This window comes from Narcine bancroftii, chromosome 6 (assembly GCF_036971445.1).
Source record: "Narcine bancroftii isolate sNarBan1 chromosome 6, sNarBan1.hap1, whole genome shotgun sequence".
Lineage (NCBI taxonomy): Eukaryota > Metazoa > Chordata > Chondrichthyes > Torpediniformes > Narcinidae > Narcine > Narcine bancroftii.
In genome coordinates this window covers 38,807,903-38,831,269 of record NC_091474.1, presented here as the reverse complement: position 1 = coordinate 38,831,269, position 23,367 = coordinate 38,807,903, and the positions used below count along the sequence as shown (strand labels likewise).

At 37.7% G+C, this 23,367-nt stretch overlaps 1 protein-coding gene across 6 annotated transcripts in view; it reads left to right on the top strand.

The window, feature by feature from the left end:
• Positions 1 to 14,628: 14,628 nt before the first annotated feature.
• Positions 14,629 to 23,367, top strand: part of LOC138735961 (EF-hand calcium-binding domain-containing protein 5-like) — a 217,460-nt gene continuing 208,721 nt past the window's right edge. For 5 of the 6 annotated variants that reach the window (XM_069884675.1, XM_069884678.1, XM_069884677.1 and 2 more), the window contains exon 1: positions 14,629 to 15,274. In XM_069884675.1, the coding sequence (XP_069740776.1) occupies positions 14,699 to 15,274 (576 nt within the window). In that variant the 5' untranslated portion in view covers positions 14,629 to 14,698. The remainder of the gene's footprint in view (positions 15,275 to 23,367) is intronic. The other variant, XM_069884680.1, reaches the window with a different exon arrangement.

The following is a 23,367-nucleotide window of genomic DNA, read 5'->3' as shown; positions in this document are numbered from 1 at the left end:
GTTTTTTCAAAAAATCAATGAATTCCATATTTTTAAGCAACATTGTATTAAACCTCCAACAATAGGCCACTTGAATTTTCTCAGAAGTTGCATATGTAAAATATAACAAAAAATGATCTGAAATCACCCTACATTTATATTCTGCTTGTTGTATTTTCCCTTGTAAATGTGCCGATACTACAAAGAAGTCAATCCTTGAAAACGATTCATGTCTAGATGAATAAAAGGAGAAATCTTTCTCTGTTGGATTAAGACATCTCCAAATATCTACTAAATTAAGATCTTTCATCAACGCCTGAACCTGAACTGCCATCTTAGATTTCTTAACTTTCTTCGGAGATTTATCTAATAAAGGTTCCAAAACACAATTAAAATCACCACCTACTAAAATATTATCATTAGCCTGACCCAAACATAAAAATGCATCTGAAATAAATATTTCATCATCTACATTTGGAGTGTAAATATTAAGTAAAGTCCAAAATTCACTAAAAATCTTGCAATTCAATTTAAGAATACATCCTGCCTTTTTCTCCATTGATTGTAATTCAAAAGATAAATTTTTATGTCCTAGAATTAAATGAAGAAAAATATACATGCCCAACCCAGTTCCTCTTTAATTTCATACTTTCCTTCTTGTAAAAAAGCAATATCAATTTTCATTTTCTTAATATACGCCAAGACTCGCTTATGCTTAATCAGACTGTTTAATCCTCAAACATTAAAAGTAGCAAACCTCAGCTTCAACATATCTACTATTATTACTAAATACCAATAATATCAACGTATATAGGCCCTCCAATAGGAAAAAAAAATCACAAATTAAAAGCTAACTAAAATAAAAATTAAAAAAATAATAAAGAAGAAAAAAAATCCCCCCCCCCAAAAAAAACTTTTTGTTGGTAGTAATCCCTAATCAAAAATTGGGTGTGGGTCACCCACCAGTGGCTGATGACTAGTAAAGAACTTAGAACAAATCTCTCTCTCCCCAGCCAAACAATGAATAACATCAAAATATCATAATAACTAAAAAATAAAACGGGTACTTAAAAGTCTGGCCAGAGAGGTCACAATTACACGTCTAGACTCTACGCCATCTTGCCATGCCCCATAACTAGAAATTATTAATGATGTATTTATTTTCATTTATGTTATCTGACTGGCTGAGTATATCCAAAATGTCCTGTTTTATTTCCAAGATGTGTAATATTTTGCTTTTAGTTTAATTGAAAGTGGAACTAAACATTATTTAATACTGTGATTAGAGTCAAGGATATTCCATCATGGACTTGGTGATGGATCAAAAATGTGAAGATTAGAAATAGGGCAATTAAAGGAGAGAATGCAAAATGAAAGAAGGAGTGAAAAGACAAAGGAGAAAGGACCCTTTCCAAAGTCAATCATCTTAGGGTGAATAATATACAAGAAGGATTACTGATCTATTGAATAAAATGCTCCTTTCATTTTATTCCCCTAATTCTATCAAATATATCTAGGAATATACCATGGATTTATTTACTGACAAATAGATTAAACCGAGGAAATAATATTTTAAAAATCTTTGAGTCGTTTTATGGACTTGTTTTTTATATTTTATAACATGTGCCTCCATTTTACAACTTCTGATTTAGATCCAGCTACATTATGTTGTCACTTTCATCATAAGAGTTGTATTAAATGTGAGATTGTAATCCGTGGCATCAGCATGCACTTTTGAAGCATTTACATCAGTTTTAAAATGTTATAATCAGTCAATTATTCATTGCAAATTGCTAATGGATTCTTCCGTTCCAAAATCCGACCTTCAAAATGATGGAATCGTTACATATACTCACAAACCATTCTTTGCCTCTATAAACTTGGGAAATATTTCTCCAGAAAAAGTGATGGTTAACATCAAGGATAGGAAGATGATGGTCTCAGGAGAACACGTGGAGAGACTTCAGGATGAAAATGTGATGGTCAGCTTTAATTTCCATGGGTTTTCCAATAATTTTGATCTTCCCCTGGGAATTGAATTTGATTATCTGACCTTCACTTTATTGAACAATCGAACATGAAAATTGAAGTGGACGATGAACTAACAAAAGACGACATTTATTTCATGGACACCGATTCTTCAGTGCCTCAATTCATCAATAAGGCAGCAACCGTTTGTAATCTTCCACTTCAAAATCTGGCATTTAAAAGTTCACATCAAAGCAATTTCATTCCGGGCCCCATGTACAAATGTCCAATGCAAAATAAATCTTTTCGAGCTTTTGGTGCAGAGACTGATAGTCAAAGCTGAAATGCTAAAGACTACTACTTGGACCTTTGTCTCGGCAATAACCTTGCATTAATGCTAAACTAAAAGCAACTGATATTTCGCATTTCAATAAAACTAGGGTGCGATATTTGGTTATTTGCAGTTATTTACCTTGATAGATATGATTATGGGTATACGTGTATGTATTGTAATAAATTACTGTAATTGGGTTAGCCTCCTTTTCTGAAGATGGTCAAGATTAAGGTCTTGCCATATTTTCATTACAGACATGGAAATGAGGTGGTGAATTTGTATTGCTCTCCTTTAAGTGTTAGAACTTAAGTAATGATAGCATCTGCTCCAGAAGCCTTGTTTTTCAGCTGTCCTTGGCCTTTTTGACTTGTTGGTCAAAAGTGGCCATGGGACTGGATGAGAGTTTGCTGTGTAATGTAAGGTAAAACATCATGAGATGGGAATGTGTAGGGAGTTACCCTGTACAGGGCAGTAACAAGAAGGGGAGGTGTCCTTGTACTCCTGTTAGGTAAAACATCATGAGATGGGAATGTACAGGGCTGTAACAAGATGTAAATGCATCCTTGTACTTACAAGATAAGAGAGACATTGATGGATTGAGAGGCAGGAAGCTAGCAGGGAAAGGATAGCAACAGTTTTAGTCATTGGACAAGTAATGATATGATGATGTTCTAAGCATGTATCCAAGGGTATAAAAAATCACCATTTTGCTGATAACGGCAGAATGCATTCTCCGACTAACATGTTTAGTCGCAAGTGTTACAATCCGGTAATAAAAAACAAAGAACCCTGATTTCGACTCAGCCTGGTGTTTGTCTCACTCATTCATGAACAAAGCAGACCTAACAGTAATAAGGTGCTTACCTTAAAATCAGGGTCATAGCTCAGGTTTTTCAAAATCTTAGGTTTTTTTGGGGGGGTGGTGTGGATGTTATTGATACGTTTGCTTCTCATTTTGGTTCTCAATGGAATGGCCCCTTGATGGGCTTGATAGAATGTCATGTTTATTGGTTAGCTGCAGGACCTCCTGCATTCTTTCAATCTGCCATTTATCCTTTAAAACATGGGGTTTATGTTAGAGCTTGCATGTTTCTTCCCCTTTGAAACATAGTGGAAGCTTCCAAACCAGGACACTTTGCATATGCACTTGTTTACTCCTGGTTATTTTTGTCAATCTAGCCCAGACACTTGGTCTCTGGAGGACCTCTGATACATGCTGACATTAAGCTCTTTCAAACTACAACACCTGGGTATCCCTCCTGGGACCCAGGTGCAATTACTGGGACAAAGGTATTGGAAGCACCTTTTAAACTGCTGGGGGAAATCAACCCATTAAATCGCCAACCCGAATATTTAAGGGGGATCCTACCTCCATGATGATACGGTTAAGTGACGCGTCACACACTCATGGGAACTATCAGTAAATCTCCCCAACCCCCCCACTGGCCGTCAGTTGCCACCCCTGTCAGTTTCCCCCTCGTAAGTCACCACCCACCGTCAATCATTACTACCCCCACATTCAGTCCCTTCCCCCCCAGTCACCACTCACAAAATCAATCAACACCCACCCCATCAATTGCATGCCCACCCACCCTCAGCAATGTCCCAATGTTCACATTGAGCTGTCACTGTGAACCAGAGTGGCGTTCACAGCAGCGGCAGTTCCTGGCCCCCACACTTCCTGCCCCCCCTTCCCCCCCCCCCCCCAAAGCAGCAACCTCTCTCTCCCAGGTTAGTGACCTTACTTTCCCCCTCCATTGTGGCCCCCCTCTTGCCCCTCCCTCTCCATTGTGGCCCCCCTCTTGCCCCTCCACCCCATTGTTGCCCCCCTGTCACCCCTCCCCTGCGGGCCCTGCAGCAGCAACCCCTCTTCACCCCACCCTGATTGTGGCAGACACTTCAGCCGGGGGTTTCCCTGTGACACCGCCATGCAAGCACTGACATCACCGGAGTAACGGTTAGCCATATTCCTGCTCAAGTCGCCAGTGGATGTGACCTAGTTAAGTTTAACTGGGTTCCCTGACTACCTCTGAGGTAGGACCATGCTGACTGGATCAGACCCTTTCAAGCTGTCACATGAATGGGGCGCTAACCGGGAAAATTGCCCAGTTAACCCCATTTTACACGGCAGCTTGAAAGGGTCTGTTCTCTTTCCTGTCTTCCCATGTATTCCTTAAGTCCATGCGAATCCTTCTTGCCCATACTTAGCTTTATCCTTCAATCCTCAAAGCTGACTTAATCATATCTATACATGATCTTTAATTGGTTTAATTAGCTATTACAGCCAAAAAATGCCATAGCTACTGAAAATTTTTGTTGAACTTTTAGCTCCAAGCTGGTCAGCAAATCATGATAGATCATGTACAGCTGTTCTTTTAAAATTTTTTTTCATGAACAGACATCCTATCACATGATGACTCAGACCCATCCTCTCTGTTAGCTGAATGACCATACAGTTTGACTTTGTTTACATAAAAAATGTCTAAATAAAAAATAACAATATTTCTCAGCCTATTATTGAACCTCACTTACAACATGTTTCCCACTTGAATGAAATAAATCTACAAGACCAATGGAAAATATTCAGTGTACATCATGTCCAGAATTAAGGTCAGCTCATTTTCAGCCATTGAACTGAAATAAGCAGATGTTGATTGAAGGTCAGTGACTCATTGACTGAAGCACATGAGACTGTGCCTTTGGAATAATATCAGTGAATAGGCCCTCTATCAACCTGCTGTTGGTCTACAACACTGTCCTTTAATAATAAAGATTGTGTTGAAAATAATGGAAAATTCCTGCCTGTATTGCATTAGCTCGCAAGATGATGACAAGTAATCTATAATTTTGAGGGTTTAATATAGACATTTAATATTAAACGATGTGGAATTGAATAGCTTGTGCAGGTTGGTAGAAGATTTTTACAGATGCTAAATGTTAAGACTCATTCCCTCATAATTATGGTGAATAAGTGAATGATGAATTGATGTTTGACCTACAAATGAATGTAGATGTAAACATCTCCCATGCACTACAAAAATGCAAAATCTGCAGATGTTTACATCTTGAATGAACAAAGCGAAGCCTGAGGGTCAGAGAAAAATGTTCAGTCAATGTAGATGAGTGACTGAAATGAGAGTGAAGTTTATTTTGGTGACGTAGGTTGAACAATTTCCCATTTGTTTTGCAGATATGCTCCATTTCAGTGGCAAACATTTTGTAGTGAGAAACAATGTTGCACAAAAAAAATTCAGAAATGTGTTGGGACAATATTGCAGACTTGCTTGACATTTGTCATTTAATGGCCATCACATGGCCATGGTATAATAAAGATGAACTTCTGTGGGCAGCCTCATTTGAGAAGGATGTTCCTGAAACCCTGTTCCACTGATCTGTAAAAAGATCCAATTTTAGCTAGATACTTAGTGTGACATTCATGCTGCTTATTTAAAACTGATGTTCTGTGGTCCTTCAGATGGGTTAAACATGTAATTGAAAAGCAAAGAAGTACAGATGTTGGAATTCTAAAAAAAAAGAAAATGTTGGAAATATTTAATATGATGGGCAGCATTTATTGAGTAAGAAACAAAGGTAAAATTTCAAGTAATTGGCTTTTATTCAGAACTGTAAAAATGAAGAAACTGGATATGTTTTAAGTTAAAGAAAAAAAAACTGATGGCGAACAAAGGTAATGATTGCAATAGGGTGGGGAAGAAGATGAATGACACAGATTGGAAACAGCAGAGAGAATATGCTGAAGACACATTTACAGCATTATGAAAATACTGTGGTAACTGTGAGATACAGAACCTGGCTAGTACTGACAGTGAAAAATTGAGTTACGTGAATTGGACAGAGTTCAAAGCAAAAAAATGCGATGCTGAAAATATGAAACAACAAAACAAAATCATGGAAACACTCAGCAGGTCAGGCAGCATCCATGAAAAACAAAGCTGATGCCCCTAGCTGGGAGATGTTAGTTAATGGATGGCATTTTTGTCAGTATATCGATGATGAGGTAATGGTTGATGATTTGGGTTGATGCTTCACAAGGTGAATAATTGTTTGCTTGGCTTATTAGCTCAGTTTCTCTCCAATTTAACATTCACCTGTATTTAATTTTAACTATTAATTATTTCTCCATTTTCTGATTTACAGTTTTCAAATACACAAATAAATTCTTAAATAAATTTAAATATCAAATTTAAAATGTGTAAATTAATGCCAAACTCAAGCACCTTCAAACTACCCCTCAAACTATCTCAGTGTTCTACAGTGATGTAAACTTTTGTGTTTGTAGTTCAAATTCATTATCTGATTGTACATATACAAATTAACAAAACAGTGCATCGCCGGGCCATAGTGCACACTCATATACACACACAATACTCAGGACATAATAATCACATATACTGTATACATAAAAATATAATTAAATAAATATAACTAAATATTTTGGGATGATGCACTGAGTTACAGGATACTGTCCATCATTCCCTCAGTCTACAGGAAGAACCATTTCCAAGCCTGGCAATCCTGACTTTGATGCTCCTGGACCTCTTCCTTGATGGTATTGGGCCAAAGATACTGTGCCGGATGGAAAGGGTCTTCTATAGTTTTTGAGCCCTGTTTAAGCAATGCTTCTGGTGAATGTCATCAGTAGAGAAAAGAGATATCAGCTGTTTTGATGATCCTCTATATTGACTTCAGGGCCATTGGTTTGTAGCTATCATACCACACAATGATTCAACCACACCCTCAATCATACTCCTGTAAAAAGTTATCAAGATGCAGGAATTGTAGCCTTATCCTCCTTGACCTGCTTAGGAAGTGTAGGCAATGCTGCACCTTCCTTTCTAATGAGGAGATGTTGTTGGTCCAGGCTAGGTCATCCTTTATATGCATACCCAATGAACTTTGTGATGCTCCATCATTGATGTGTAATGGAGAATGGCTGATCTTCTTTCTCCTTAAATCTATAATCATTTTCTTTGTCTTGTCCATTTTAAGATTCAGGTTGTTGTTCTCATACCATTTATGAGGCTCCCGACCTCCTGTATGTAAGCCAAATCTTCATTGTTACCAATGAGGCCAACCACTGTTGTACTATCTGCAAACAATGATTCTGTTTGAATTGAATCTTTCAGTACTGTCATGAAATGGCAGTGTGAACAGTAGCAGGCTGAGCACACAGCCTTGAGGTGTGCCAGTATTCAGCGTGATGAGACTTGAGATTTTGCTACCTGTGGTGATATAACCACCACTATAGGTGCACTCCTACCAGCCTACTGCAGGGGGCAACCATTGTACCTGCAGGTAGGTAACCTGGGAGGCTGGCCCCACTTGCTGACTGTCAATCACTGGTCCATATCAAGACTTGAGTCAGCCCTTTCCTAAACCAGTTCATCACGTGGAACTGGATGCTACATATGTATCCGGTGCTTTCTACTTTAAGCTGATTAAAGCCTGTTGTACAGATTTCGAATTTTGTGTTGTTTGTTGCACTACAATGCACCACAATTTAATCAACTTAAAATGTGAGGACCATGGAGAGATTTCTCACCCTTGAGAGGCTGGACATCAACCCTCAGCATCTGGATGCTCCAACATACTTCAAGATCTGGAAGCATGCTGTCAAGGCAATCATCCACACTCAAGCAGAGGTCATCAATACAACCAGAAAAGGCTCATGGTCCTACGCACCAAGATGGGCCCCCGTGCCTTCCAGGCCATCAGAGACTGCACAGACTTTGAGCCTGCAATGGCCACCCTGGAAAGTATGTACCAGCCCTTGACAAATATACTCTATGCCAGGTACCTACTCAGCATCAGAGTACAGCAGCCAGGGAAGACAGCCAATGCTTACCTGGGGACCCTGTGAGAGCTAGCACGCCCGTGCACCTTGGAAGCCTGTGTGGCTGCTGAGGAAGTGAAGCGACTCGTCCTGGATGCATGTGTGTGAGGGCTGTGGTCGAGAACAATCCGACAGAGACTGTTGGAGGAGAACAATGCCTCCCTTGTCAGGATCATGGAAGTGGTCTGCTCCCTAGAAGCTGCAGCCCACCATGTGGAAGCCTTCAATGCTCGCCTCCCCCATTCACCGGCCTGGCCGATGCAAATGACAGCAGCAGTTGCTGAAGGACCCTTCAAGGAAGAGACAATCAGGGAGGAGTCACGTGATGGAGTAGTGGCTGGTAGGAGAATACCAGCCCTCTCCAGAAAAGGAGGAAAAAAGTGAAGAAAAAGCAAAACCCCAGATACACAAAACACAACAAATAAAAGATAAAGGTGTGGAGAAAATGGCGCCTAAGAAAGAAAAACCAAAAACAATGGGAAAAAAAAGAAGGAAATATGCTGGAAGAGAAAGTTGAAGGCCTTACCTGCACAAAAAAGCAGGGACCCGCTGTGGAAAGAGGAGCCCCGCTCCCCGAGGTTAGTGGAGACCCTGCAGGGTCATGACTCACTGACCGTGGGACTGCAAAAATGGCTCAACTGCGCTTGCATGAGGAATCGCGAATGCGCGATGTGCATGACAAGGAGAACATCGACAGGAGGGGGAACCAGCTGTGGAGTGAAACTCCACAGTACGAACAGCTGAGAGATGCCTGACAGCAGGGCTCCCAGCTGGAAGATAAAGAAAGCAACGGGAAAGGGAGGGGTGAGAAAGAAAAACGGAAGCAGGAGACACAACAGATAACCAGCCCAGAAGAAGAGGGTCAACATCAAGAAACCATGAAAAATAAATACCCAACAAACTGAGACAAGCAGCTCAACAAGAAAGTCAGAAGAGACACAAATACAAGGAAGAGAAATAGAAGACACAAACCCAAGAGCAGACACAGAAGAAGAACACCAAGCTCTGCAAGAGGAATAGGAGGTAAAATGAATGGACAGTACATAGTTAAAAAAAATTTCAAGAACAAATGAAAGCATTAAAAGAATGGTTGACACTAGAATTTAGTGAAATGAAAAGAAAAATGAAAAGTACAGAAGAAAAAGCGAGTAGAATAGAGCTGGTCATAACAGATGTAGGGAAAGGATTAGAAAATGTGGAAGAACGTGTAATGGCGGTAGAAATGGAAGTGAACGACTTAAAAAGAAAATTGGAAGAAAGTGACAAAAAATTTAAAGAAACAAGGAATTGTTTAGCTCAGAAGATGGATATAATGGAAAACTATAGTAGGCGAAACAATATAAAGATAGTGGGCCTTAAGGAAGATGAAGAAGGAAAAGATATGAAAGAATTTATAAAAGAATGGATCCCAAAAGTCCTGGGAATGCCAGAAATGCAGGAAGGAATGGAAATAGAAAGGGCACACAGAATATTAGACCCGAAACCACTGTCACAACAAAAAACAAGATCTGTTTTAGTAAAATTTCTGAGATACACGACAAGAGAAAATATATTGGAGAAGGCAATGAATAAAATTAGAGAAAACAAAAAAATCACTGGAGTATAAAGGTCAAAATTTTTTTTTCTACCCAGACATAAGTTTTGAGCTCCTAAAGAAGAGGAAGGAGTTTAATGCAGCAAAATCGATCCTATGCAAAAAAGGCTATAAATTTATGTTAAGATATCCAGCGGTGCTTAAAATAGTTATCCCAGGGGAGCAAAATAGACTATTTTCAGATCCGGAGAAAGCATGAGAATTTGCAGAATGCCTGCAAGACAGAAAGAGAGATGAAGAGATGTAACAAGAACAAAGAATGACGACAAACTACATATAAAGATGTAAAAAGTAAGAACTAAAGGAAGAAATGGGAAGTAAGGGAGAAGGGGGAAAAAAGAGAAGTTAAAATAATAATAAAAAGAAAAAGAGAAGAAAAGAGGGGGGCTTTGTTGTAATGTGAAGATAAAAGTCTTCTGGAGGGGGTTGGGTGGGAGAGAATAACAGTCACTGCGAAATCAGTTGACACTTGTGAATGGGTTCGCAGTCCGAATGAGAGGGGAGTTGTGGTTGCCCAGCAAGGGACAAGGGGCGACTCAGAGAGTGGGGGGGGGGGGTGCGCGACACTTGGGGTTAAGGGAATTTTAGATGTGGGAGTGGTTGAAGTATTTTATGTTTTAGAAGTGTTGTCATACAGTGTGTTCAAATAAAGAAAACTGAGAAATGAAAAGGGGAAAGGTGGTTGTGAGGAAGCGGAAATGAGATGTAAACAGAGTATGAGATGGCCATGTTGAACTATATGACTATAAATATTAATGGAATACATAACCAAATTAAAAGTAAGAAGCTATTAAATTTACTGAAAAAAGAAAAAAATAGATTTAGCATTCATGCAGGAAACACATCTAACTAAAGTAGAACACAATAAATTAAGGAGAGACTGGGTAGGGCACATAATAGCAGCATCATATAACTCAAAAGCCAGAGGTGTAGTTATATTAATCAATAAAAATGTACCAATCAAAATAGAGGAGGAAATAATAGATCCAGCAGGGAGATATGTAATGATAAAGTGTCAGATATATTCAGAACTGTGGAATTTGGTCACCTAATGAAAAGGATCAAAAGTTTATGCAAGATATTTTTTTGAAGATTGTAGATAGATTGTAGGGGAATATATTGATAGGAGGGGACTTTAACCTTAATTTGGATTAAAAGATGGATAAAACTGGACAAAAGACTAGCAGAAAGAACAAAGTAGCCAAATTTATGGTTAAACCAATGCAGGAAATGCAACTTTTGGATATATGGAGGAGACAACACCCAAAGGAGAAGGAATACACATATTATTCGAGTAGACATAAAACATACTCAAGGATTGACCTGTTCCTGTTGTCAGCCCATATCCAAGGGAGAGTTAGGAAAATGGAATATAAAGCTAGATTGTTATTTGATCACTCACCCCTGTTATTAGCAATATAACTGGAGGACATCCCACCAAGAACATATAGATGGAGGTTAAACTACATGCTACTTAAAAGGCAGGAATTTAGAGAGTTTATTGAGCGCCAAATTAAAATGTACTTTGAAATAAATACGGAATCAGTGAAAGACAAATTTATATTATGGGATGCAATGAAATCCTTCATCAGAGGGCGGAAAATAAGTTATGTAACTAAAATGAAAAAAGACTACAATCGGGTAATAGAACAGCTGGAAAGGGAAATAGTAAGTACAGAAAAAGAACTAGCAACAAGGGAAGATACAACAAAAAGAAGAGAATTGGCGGACAAAAAAAAACGAAACACTACAATCGTATAAGGTGGAGAGGAACATAATGAAAATAAAGCAGAAGTATTATGAGCTAGGAGAAAAAACGCACAAAATGCTAGCTTGGCAGCTTAAAACAGAACAAGCTAAAAGAACGGTATTGGCATCAAGGAAAAAGGACAAAAAAATTACATATAACCCAATAGAGATCAATGAAAACTTTAAGGAATTCTATGAACAATTATACCTAACTGAGAACGAAAGGAAATAAGTCAAAATAGATGAGTTTCTAGCTAAAATTAAACTACTGAAATTGCAAGAAGAGGAGCAAAACAAATTGATAAAACCTTTTGAAATAGAAGAAATACAAGATATATTAAAAAAGCTAACGAACAATAAAATGCCTGGGGAGGACGGACTCCCAGTAGAATTCTATAAAACATTTAAAGGAAGTAATGAACCAAATTGAAGAAACACAAAACTTGCCAGATTCATGTAAAACAGCAATAATTACAGTAATACCAAAGACGGGGAAAGATCCGCTAACATCAGCATTGTATAGACCAATATCTCTACTTAACTCAGATTATAAGATAATAGCAAAACTATTAGCAAACAGATTGGCCGACTGTGTACCAAAAATAGTAAAACTAGATCAAACTGGATTTATTAAGAAAAGACGAACAATGGACAATGTCTAAGTTCATTAACTTAATCCATGCAGTACAAGGAAATAAGAGACCAACAGTGGCTGTTGTTTTCGACGCAGATAAAGCCTTTGACAGGGTAAAATGGAATTATTTATTCAAAGTATTACAGAGGTTCACCCTACCAGAGAAATATATTAATTGGATTAAAGCATTATACTGTCCAATGGTGAAGGTGACAGTAAATGGATATATATCGAACCAATTTTAATTAAGCAGGTCAACTAGGCAGGTATGTCCACTATCTCCCTCACTGTTCACTTTAGAAATAGAACCATTGGCAGAACTGATAAGAACTGAAAATAAAATAAAAGGGATAAAAATAAAAGAAAAGGAATATAAAATCAGTCTATTTGCAGATGACGTCATAAATACTTAACAGAGCCAGAAATATCAATAAAAGAATTACATAAGAAATTGAAGGAACATGGAGAAATATTGGGGTACAAGATCAATGCAAATAAAAGTGAAGGGATGCCAATGAATAATGTGGATTACACAAAGTTTAAACAAGAATGACTATTTAAATGGTAAACACAAGCAATCCAATACCTAGGTATTAGACTAGATAATAAACTAGGCCATCTATACAAATTAAATTATCAGCCATTAATGAAGAAATTACAAGATGACTTAGAACATTGGAAAGATTTACCATTAACACTGATAGGAAGGGTAAATTCCATTAAAATGAATACCTTCCCAAGGATACAATACCTATTTCAATTGTTACCAATTCCCTTAACAGAGAAATTCTTCAATGAACTAAAGAGGATAATAAGGAAATTCTTATGGAAAGGGTGGAAACTGAAGATGGCACTAGATAAATTAACAGAATGGTGCCAACAAGGTGGTTTGAAGCTACCAAACTTTAAAAATTATTATAGAGCAGCACAATTAAGATATCTATCAGATTTTTATCAAACAAGGGAAAAACCAGATTAGACCAAGATAGAGCTAGTTAAAATAGGGGAGAAGGTACCAGAACATATACTTTATAAGTGGGATGAAAAACTGGTGCAATATAGAAGTTCACCAGTACTGCACCATCTGCTCAACATTTGGAAGAAGATTCACATAGAAAGGAAAAAAAACAAATGATCAACTACCAAAATTATTATTGACACAAAATCAACTAATCCCTTTCATAATAGATAATCTTTCCTTTAGAGAATGGGAGAGAAAAGGCATTAACAGAATAGAAAATTGTTTTTTGGGAAATAATTTATTATCATTTGGAAAAAATGAAGTACAAATATGGAATAACTCATGGTACAATGCATACCAGCAACTGAAAACCTACTTAAAGGACAAATTGGGAAGCAGACTGAGATTACCAGAAGGAAGCAGTTTTGAATATGTGATTACAGACACAATGATAATTAAAAGAGCTATAACAAACATGTACATCAAGCTGCAAGAGAAGAAAAATGATGAAATAAGCTATAAAACCAAACAAAAGTGCAAAAAAGATCAAAACATAAAGATAGAAAATGAAATATGGGAAAAGTTATGCTTCAGAACTATGAGAAATATAATAAATATGAGGTTATGCATGATACAATATAATTGGTTACACAGGCTATATATCACAACCCAAAAGTTATATAAATGGGATCCAACAGTATCGGATAGATGTTTTCGCCGTAAGAAGGAAACAGGAACAACAGTACATGCAGTTTGGGCATGTGAGAAAGTGAAAAAATTTTGGGAAGATCTAAATCAGATATTAAATAAAATCACAAAAAGCAACATACCAAAAAATCAAGAGATCTTTCTTCTAAGTAATATAAGAAGTAAAGAATTAGGCCATAAACTGGATGAAGCGCAAAAAAAGATTTATTATGATAGCCTTAGGTGTAGCAAAAAAAATGTATAATGTCAACTTGGAAATCAGAAGAGAGCCTGAGAGTACAGCAATGGTACATGGAAATGAATAAATTATTCCGTTGGAAAAAGTAACATATAATTTAAAAAATAAAGTCATATTATTTGAACAAATTTGGGAACTGTACATGGAACACAACAGAGAGGGCCTACCATGGACCTCCACCCCCTAAAAAGATAAAATGAGAAGAAGACGAAATGAACTGACCTAGCGTGTAAAAGTAGATGACACAATTTTCTTGTTTATTTTCATTGTGTGATGACATTGTTTAATGGGTTTATTGTATTGTATATGTTGAACATTTAATGGGTTTGGAAGGGGGTGGGAAGAAGGGAGGGGGGGAAAAGGGGAGAAAATGACACTGTGTATATTCAAGAGGGAAATGTTTGTGTGTAATTTGATTAATATGGTTCATAGTGTGAAAAATAAAAAAAAAATTAAAAAGAGTAAATAGCAATGGTGGACTTTAATCATCTGACTTATTACTGATGTCCACATGCTATGATTTTTAGGAATGGAATAAAAGCACCATTTGTATAAAAAAAAGGAAGAGACAATCACCACCACTGACGCCAGCTGCCACTGTAAGTACCATGGGTCCTGGTGTGGGTCAGACCAGTACCAACATTTAAGAATTGTGCATCAAGAACTCGCTCTGCTCCCAATGTGGGAAGAAAGACCACTTTGCCAAGGTGTGCCTCTCGAATTCCGCAGGGAGCGTTGCGGAGGGCTGCAATCAACTGGAAGAACCTTACGACCCTCTGAGCCCCTCCAAGTGCAAGTTTCGGGCAATGCCATTACCTTGCTTGTTGCTTCCATCTGCACCGAAGTCACTTCTGGCCCAGCTGCTGACTCATGCTACGGCATTGTGCTCTCCATAGGCGCCACCATCTTTTGCTGCCCATCTTCCGCCCGCACCGACAAAGTCACTTCTGGCCAAACGTCCACTCACAACAGTGACATCACTTCTGGCCGGGCCACTGAGCCTAACCGACACTGTGTGCAGCACCGATCCGAGCAGCACCAACACGCTGACCAGATGTCATGGTCAACACATGCATGCACAGAACCATGCAGTCGCCTCACCCCATGCTTCAACGGCCGTCCTTCGGCTACTGCTGCCACAACTGTCAGGGAGCAGCGATTGATACTCCGAGGTGGTCCTAGTGTCCGCCATACTAACGAAGAGCATTCCCCATGGACTCGGGCACTCAATAATGGATATTGCTATCAAAGGAAGGTAACAAAATGCCTGTTTGATAGTGGTAGTACTGAGAGCTTTGTGCACCTGAAGGTGGTCCGGACAAAAAAACTCAAGGTGTACCCAGCAAATCTCCCCATCACTTTTGCATCCCAGGACATGATTTGTCTGATCACGGCACGAGGTGCTGCTCAGTGAACTTAACAGTGGCGGGGGGTGGGAGGGTAGATGAAACTTACCAAAGTTTGGGCTACTGGTCATGACCAAGCTCTGTCCCCTGGTCACCCTGGGACTAGACTTTGAGTGTCACCTCCACAGCCTCACTCTTGCCTTTGGTGGCTCACTTCCCCCACTCACCATCCACAACGCAAAGTCCCATAACCATTCTAAATCTACCTGCTGACTCTTCACCCTTTGGGTATCCCCACCACTTTTCAATTACCTAATGCTAATTTGCAAACCTATAGCAGTCAAGGGCAAGCACTACCGTGCAGCCGACAGGGGTTTTATCAAGGTCAAGGTGAAGAAGAAGTCATAGAACCCAACAATAGCCCCTGGAAGGCCCAGGTCCTAGTAGTAAAAGGGGGAAGCAAACCAAGGATGGTCATCGATTGTAGCCAGACCATCAACGGGTTCACCCAGCTGGATGCCTCCCACTGCCCCACATCACTGACATGGTCAATGAGATAGCCCAGCACTGGGTCTTTTCTACAACTGACCTGAAGTCAGCCTACCCTACTCGCACCTGCGAAAGTCTGCTTTTGAGGCAGACGGATACCTTTACCAATTCTGTCGGGTCCCATTTGGGGTCACAAACAGAGTCTTCGTTTTCCACCAGGAGATGGACCACATGATAGACTGACACAAGCTAAAAGCATGATAGACTGACACAAGCTAAAATTGACCTTCCCGTACCTGGATGTCCCCATCCTTGGCCATGACCAGCAGGACCATGATATCAACTTGGAGAGATTTCTCTAGATGGTAGAGGAATTGAACTTCACATGTAACAGGGAGAAGTGTGTGTTCAGCACCATCCTCTTCGCCATCCTGGGTTGCATCACTCTTACATGGTGTCATCAGACCTGACCCAGAATGTATGCATCCTCTAATGCACCCTTCTCCCCACATGTTCAAGGCCCTCTGCAAGTGCCTAGGCATCTTTCCATATTATTCCCAGTGGGTCCCCTGCTTCTCCAAGGTCTGCTCACTGGTCCAGGCCACCACCTTTCCCCTCCCCAACCTGGGAGGCTAGCCTCAACCCTGCTGACTGTCAATCACCAGCCCATATAAAGACTTGAGCCAACCCTTTCCTAAACCAGTTGGGCACATGGAACTGGGGGATACACACATAACTGGTGCTTTCTACTTTAAGGTAATTAAAGCCTGTTTATAGTCTTTCGAGTTTTTTGTTGTTTGCTGCACTACAGCACACTGTGCTACAGTGCACCATACTACAGCGCACCCCGCTACAGCGCACCTCAGTACAGAGCACCCCACTACAGCGCACCTTGCTACAGTGCACCACGCTACAGCGCACTGTGCTACAGTGCACCTTGGCACAGTGCACCCCACTACAGCGCACCCCACTATAGTGCACCTCCCTACAGGGCTCCTCACTACAGCGCACCGTGCTACAGCGCACCCCACTACAGCACACCGCGCTACCAACTCAGACTGAAGAATGTAAATAATTGTTTTTGGTAAAATGGATCATATAAGTAGAACAAACTGAACTAATGTGTCTCCTACGAACATCAAACAGCAAAATAAAAGGTGTTACAACACTTTACAAGTTCTAATATTTCTCAATTTCAAAACATGTAATCTTCTAGGAAACATGTGCATCGATATTCTGAATTACTATCTCATTAAACCAAACTTTGTAGAAGAAGCTTTAAGTAGCTTTAATTCGTTGATAAAATGTCTAAACATTTTGTATAACTTTCTTTTTTTTTAAATTTTTTTATTTTTCACACCATAAATCACATTAGCCATGATACACACTTTTTCTTTTTCACACATATACAGTGACTTTTTCTCCCCCCCCCTCCCTCCTCCCAAGCCACCCCCCACCCCCACCCCCCCCCCATCCATTTTAGGTATACAATCTAGGTTACGTTAAACCAGTCAGACAATGTTGTCATTCAACAAAAATACACCAGAAATTCTACTGAGTCCATTCTTTTCTTTCCTTCTCCTTCCATCAACTTAGGTAATGTTTGTCCCCGGTAGGTTTTCGCTATTGTATTTAATGTAAGGCTCCCATATTTGTTCAAATATTTCAATATTATTTCTTAAACTATATGTTATTTTTTCTAATGGAATACATTTATTCATTTCTATATACCATTGTTGTATTTTCAAATTATCTTCCAATTTCCAGGTTGACATAATACATTTTTTTGCTACGGCTAGAGCTATCTTAACAAATCTTTTTTGTGCATCCTCCAAATCAATTCCAAATTCTTTGTTTTTTATGTTACTTAGGAGAAAGATCTCTGGATTCTTTGGTATATTGTTTTCTGTTATTTTATTTAATATCTGATTGAGATCTTCCCAAAATTTTTCTACTCTCTCACATGTCCAGATTGCATGAATTGTTGTTCCCATTTCTTTTTTACATTGAAAACATCTATCAGATACTGTTGGGTCCCATTTATTTAACTTTTGAGGTGTAATATAGTCTGTGTAACCAATTATATTGTATCATATGTAGCCTCGTATTTATTGTATTTCTCATCGTTCCAGAACATAATTTCTCCCATGTTTCCTTTTTTATCTTTATATTTAAATCTTGTTCCCATTTTTGTTTAGTTTTACCATTTGTTTCCTCATTCTCCTTTTCTTGCAGTTTAATATACATATTTGTTATAAATCTTTTGATTAACATTGTATCTGTAATCACATATTCAAGGTTACTTCCCTCTGGCAAACTCAAATTGCTTCCTAATTTATCCTTCAAGTAGGATCTCAGTTGGTAATATGCCAGCACTGTATCTCCAGTTATATTGTACTTATCTCTCATTTGTTCAAAGGATAAGAATCTACTTCCTGAAAAACAATTTTCTATTCTTTTAATCCCTTTTTTTTCCCATTCTCTAAAGGAAAGGTTATCTATTGTAAAAGGGAGTAACTTATTTTGCGTCAATATTAGTTTTAGTAATTGATAATTTGTTTTATTTCTTTCTACATGAATCTTCTTCCAAATATTGAGGAGATGATGTATTACTGGAGAAGTTCTATGTTGTACCAATTTTTCATCCCATTTATATAATATGTGTTCAGGTAACTTTTCCCCTATTTTATCTAATTCTAATCTCATCCAGTCTGTTTTTTCCCTTGTTTGATAAAAATCTGATAGGTATCTTAATTGTGCGACTCTATAATAATTTTTAAAGTTTGGCAATTGTAAGCCTCCTTGTTTATACCATTCTGTTAATTTATCTAGTGCTATCCTCGGTTTCCCCCCTCTCCATAAAAATTTCCTTATTATTTTCTTAAACTCTTTGAAGAATTTTTCTGTCAGTTCTATTGGCAATGCCTGAAATAAGTATAATATCCTTGGAAAAATGTTCATTTTAATACAGTTTATCCTTCCTATTAGTGTTAGTGGTAGATCTTTCCAATGCCCTAAATCGTCCTGTAATTTTTTCATTAGTGGATAATAATTGAGTTTATATAATTGGCCTAGATTTTTGTTTATTTGTACACCTAGGTATCTTATTGCCTGCATTTGCCATCTAAATGGAGATTCCTTCTTAAATTTTGAGAAATCCGCATTATTCATAGGCATTGCTTCACTTTTATTTATATTTATCTTGTAACCCGACACTTCTCCATATTCCTTCAATTTCTTATATAATTCTTTTATTGATAGTTCTGGTTCTGTTAAGTACACTATAACATCATCCGCAAATAGACTGATTTTATATTCCTTGTCTTTTATTTTTATTCCTTTTATATTATTATCTCTTCTTATCAATTCTGCTAGTGGTTCTATAGGTAACGCAAACAATAAAGGTGATAGAGGGCATCCCTGCCGCGTTGACCTGCTTAAGTTAAATTGCTTTGATACATGTCCATTTACTGTCACTTTCGCCAACGGTCCCTTATATAATGCTTTAATCCAATTAATATACTTCTCCGGTAAACTGAATTTTTGCAATACTTTGAACAAATAATTCCATTCTACTCTGTCGAAGGCCTTCTCTGCGTCTAAAGCAACTGCTACTGCAGGTGCTTTATTTCCTTCTACTGCATGAATTAAGTTAATAAATTTACAAATATTGTCTGTTGTGCGTCTTTTTTTGATAAATCCAGTTTGGTCTAAATTTACCATTTTCGGTACCTGTTCTGCTAATCTGTTTGCTAATAGTTTAGCTATTATCTTATAATCTGTGTTTAGCAAAGATATTGGTCTATATGACGCTGGTGAGAGTGGATCTTTCCCTTGTTTTAGTATTACTGTAATTATTGCTGTTTTACATGAATCTGGTAAGCTTTGTGTTTCATCAATCTGGTTGATTACATCCAGGAGGGGCGGAATTAATAAGTCTTTAAATGTTTTGTAGAATTCTATTGGAAATCCATCCTCTCCTGGTGTCTTATTATTTGGTAATTTTTTTATTATCTCTTGTATTTCTACTGTTCCAAATGGTTCTGTTAATTTATTTTGTTCCTCTATTTGTAGTTTTGGTAGTTCAATTTTAGTCAAAAATTCATCTATTTTCCCTTCTTTCCCTTCGTTTTCAGTTCGGTATAATTGTTCATAGAATTCTCTAAAGTTTTCCTTAATTTCTTTTGGATTATATGTAATTTGTTTGTCTTTTTTCCTTGATGCCAATACCATTTTCTTAGCTTGTTCTGTCTTAAGCTGCCATGCTAGGATTTTGTGCGTCTTTTCACCTAATTCATAATATTTCTGTTTGGTCTTCATTATATTCTTCTCTACCTTATATGTTTGTAATGTTTCATATTTTATTTTTTTATCCGCCAATTCTCTTCTTTTAGTTGTATCTTCCTTCATTGCTAATTTTTTTTCTATATTTACTATTTCCCTTTCCAATTGCTCTGTTTCCTGATTATAGTCCTTCTTCATCTTGGTTACATAACTTATTATTTGCCCTCTAATGAATGCTTTCATTGCATCCCATAGTATAAACTTATCTTCCACTGATTCCGTATTTACTTCAAAATACATTTTTAATTGTTTTTCAATAAATTCTCTAAAATCCTGCCTTTTAAGTAGCATGGGGTTTAATCTCCATCTATACATTCTTGGAGGGATGTCCTCTAGCTTTACTGTCAATATTAAGGGTGAATGGTCCGATAGTATTCTAGCTTTATATTCTGTTTTTCTTATTCTATCATGCATACTAGCTTATAACAAAAATAGGTCTATTCTTGAGTATGTTTTATGTCTAGCCGAGTAGTATGAATATTCCTTTTCTTTTGGGTTTTGTTTCCTCCATATATCCAAAAGTTTCATTTCTTGCATTGATTTAATTATAAATTTAGTTACTCTGTTCTTTCTGTTAATTTTTTTCCCAGTTTTATCCATATTTGAATCCAAATTCAGGTTGAAATCCCCTCCTATTAGTATGTTCCCTTGCGTATTAGCTACCTTCAAAAAGATATCTTGCATAAACTTTTGATCTTCTTCGTTAGGTGAATATACATTAAGTAGATTCCAAAACTCCGAATATATCTGACATTTTATCATAACATATCTCCCTGCTGGATCTATTATTTCCTCTTCTATTTTAAATGGCACATTTTTACTAATTAATATAGCCACTCCTCTTGCTTTTGAATTATACGATGCTGCTGTTACATGTCCTACCCAATCTCTCTTTAATTTCTTGTGCTCCAATTCAGTTAAGTGTGTTTCTTGGACAAATGCTATATCTATTTTTTCCTTTTTCAGTAAATTTAGTAGTTTCTTCCTTTTAATTTGGTTATGTATTCCATTAATATTTAGAGTCATATAGTTCAGCGTAGCCATTTTATATTTTGTTTATCTTCTCTTTCCGTTTTTCCATCATTACCTTTCCCTCTTTTCCATTTCTGTTTTCTTATTTTAAACCCTTTATAAGACAACATTCCTACAACATCAAACATTTTCCTTATTCTCCTATTTATATCTTCTTTAGCCCCAATCTCCCCTTCCCCTCCTGAGTTGTCCTTTTTCCCTTGTCGGACAACCACATCTCCCCTCTCCATTTGGGTTTGCGAATTCACTCGCAAGCGTCAACTGATTTTGCAGTGACCGCTATTACCCCCCCACCCAGCCCCCCCCCAGAAAAGATTTCACTTTTCATATGTAACAAAGGTCACTCTTTTAATTCCCTCCTTATTCTCTCTATTCCATTACCTTCCCTTATTAATTCTTGTCTATACTATCTATATTTTCCTCTAAGTACAGATACATTCACGTATGCACATTATATCTATTCACTCTTATACCTCTTTACCCACATACATATCAATCGTGATCATTTTTACTCTCATTACCCGTCTTCATCCCTCAGTCTATTTTGTAATTGTTCTGCAAATTTTCGTGCTTCTTCTGGATCCGAGAATAGTCTGTTTTGTTGTCCTGGAATAAATATTTTCAATACCGCTGGATGCTTTAGTATAAATTTATACCCTTTCTTCCATAAAATCGCCTTTGCTGTATTGAACTCCTTTCTCTTCTTTAGGAGTTCAAAACTTATATCTGGATAAATGAAGATTTTTTGCCCTTTATACTCCAGTGGCTTGTTGCCCTCTCTTACTTTTTCCATTGTCTTCTCCAGTACCTTTTCTCTTGTAGTATATCTTAGGAATTTTACTAAAATAGATCTTGGTTTTTGTTGTGGTTTTGGTTTAAAGGCCAATGCTCTATGTGCCCTTTCTATTTCCATTTCTTGCTGTAGTTCTGGACATCCTAGGATCCTAGGGATCCAATCTTTTATAAACTCCCTCATATTCTTGCCTTCTTCATCTTCCTTAAGGCCCACTATCTTTATGTTATTCCTTCTGTTATAATTTTCCATTATATCTATTTTTTGAGCTAACAGTTCTTGTGTCTCTATAGCTTTTTTATTAGATTCCTCCAATTTCTTTTTTAAGTCTTCTACCTCTATTTCTGCTGCTACTGCCCGCTCTTCCATCTTGTCCATTTTCTTTCCCATTTCTGTTAAAGTCATATCTATTTTATTCATTTTCTCTTCTGTGTTGTTTATTCTTCTTCTTAAATCATTAAATTCCTGTGTTTGCCATTCTTTAAATGACTCCATGTATCCTTTAATAAGAGAAAGTACAACCTTTATCTTGCCTTTCCCTTCTTCTTCTATTTCACTGTACTCTTCCTCTTCCTCTTCTTCTTCCTCTGGGTTGGCCATCTGTTGTTTCTTTGTTGCCCTTTTCTTCTCTTCTTTCTTGTTTCCATTGTCTTTTGTGTTCTCTTCTTGCTGCAGGTGTTCTGCAGCTGTCGTTGCCGGCTGTGGAGATCGACTCCCCAGCTGATCCCCCCTCCCGTCGGTGTGTTTTTTTTCATGCGCATCGCGCACTTTTACTCGGCTCAGCGAGCCATTTTTGTAGTCCACTTTCTACCGACCTGAGGGAGCGGGTTTCTCTCCACCGCGGGCCTCTTCGAACAGGTAAGTCCTTCTTCTTCTGTTGTCTTCTCTTCCTCTCTTCTTACCGTTGATTTCGATTTTTCTTTTTTTGTCGCCATCTTCTTTCCACCTTTATACTCTCTTTTCTTTAACTTTTATTTCTGTGCCTTTGTGTTTTCCTTTGTTTTTCCCGACTTTTCTGGAGAGGGCTGGAGTTCACCGTCCGTCCACTACTCCATCACGTGACTCCTCCCACATTTTGTATAACTTTCATTGAGATTTTCATAATGTTGAGCAAACAAAGCATACTGATATAACGATATTCAACTTTAAACAAATATAAAAGAAATAAACAAAATAAGATGAATTCAAAGAAAAGTATCTTGTGCTTAGGTCTCTGTCATGATTCTTTGGAGAATGAGATGCAAACTCGGTCTGCTCAGATATTACAGCAAATGATGTCATAGTAATTATGGCAACATTACAATCAAGAATTTTTCTTAAAGGGATAGGGAAAAAATTAACAAA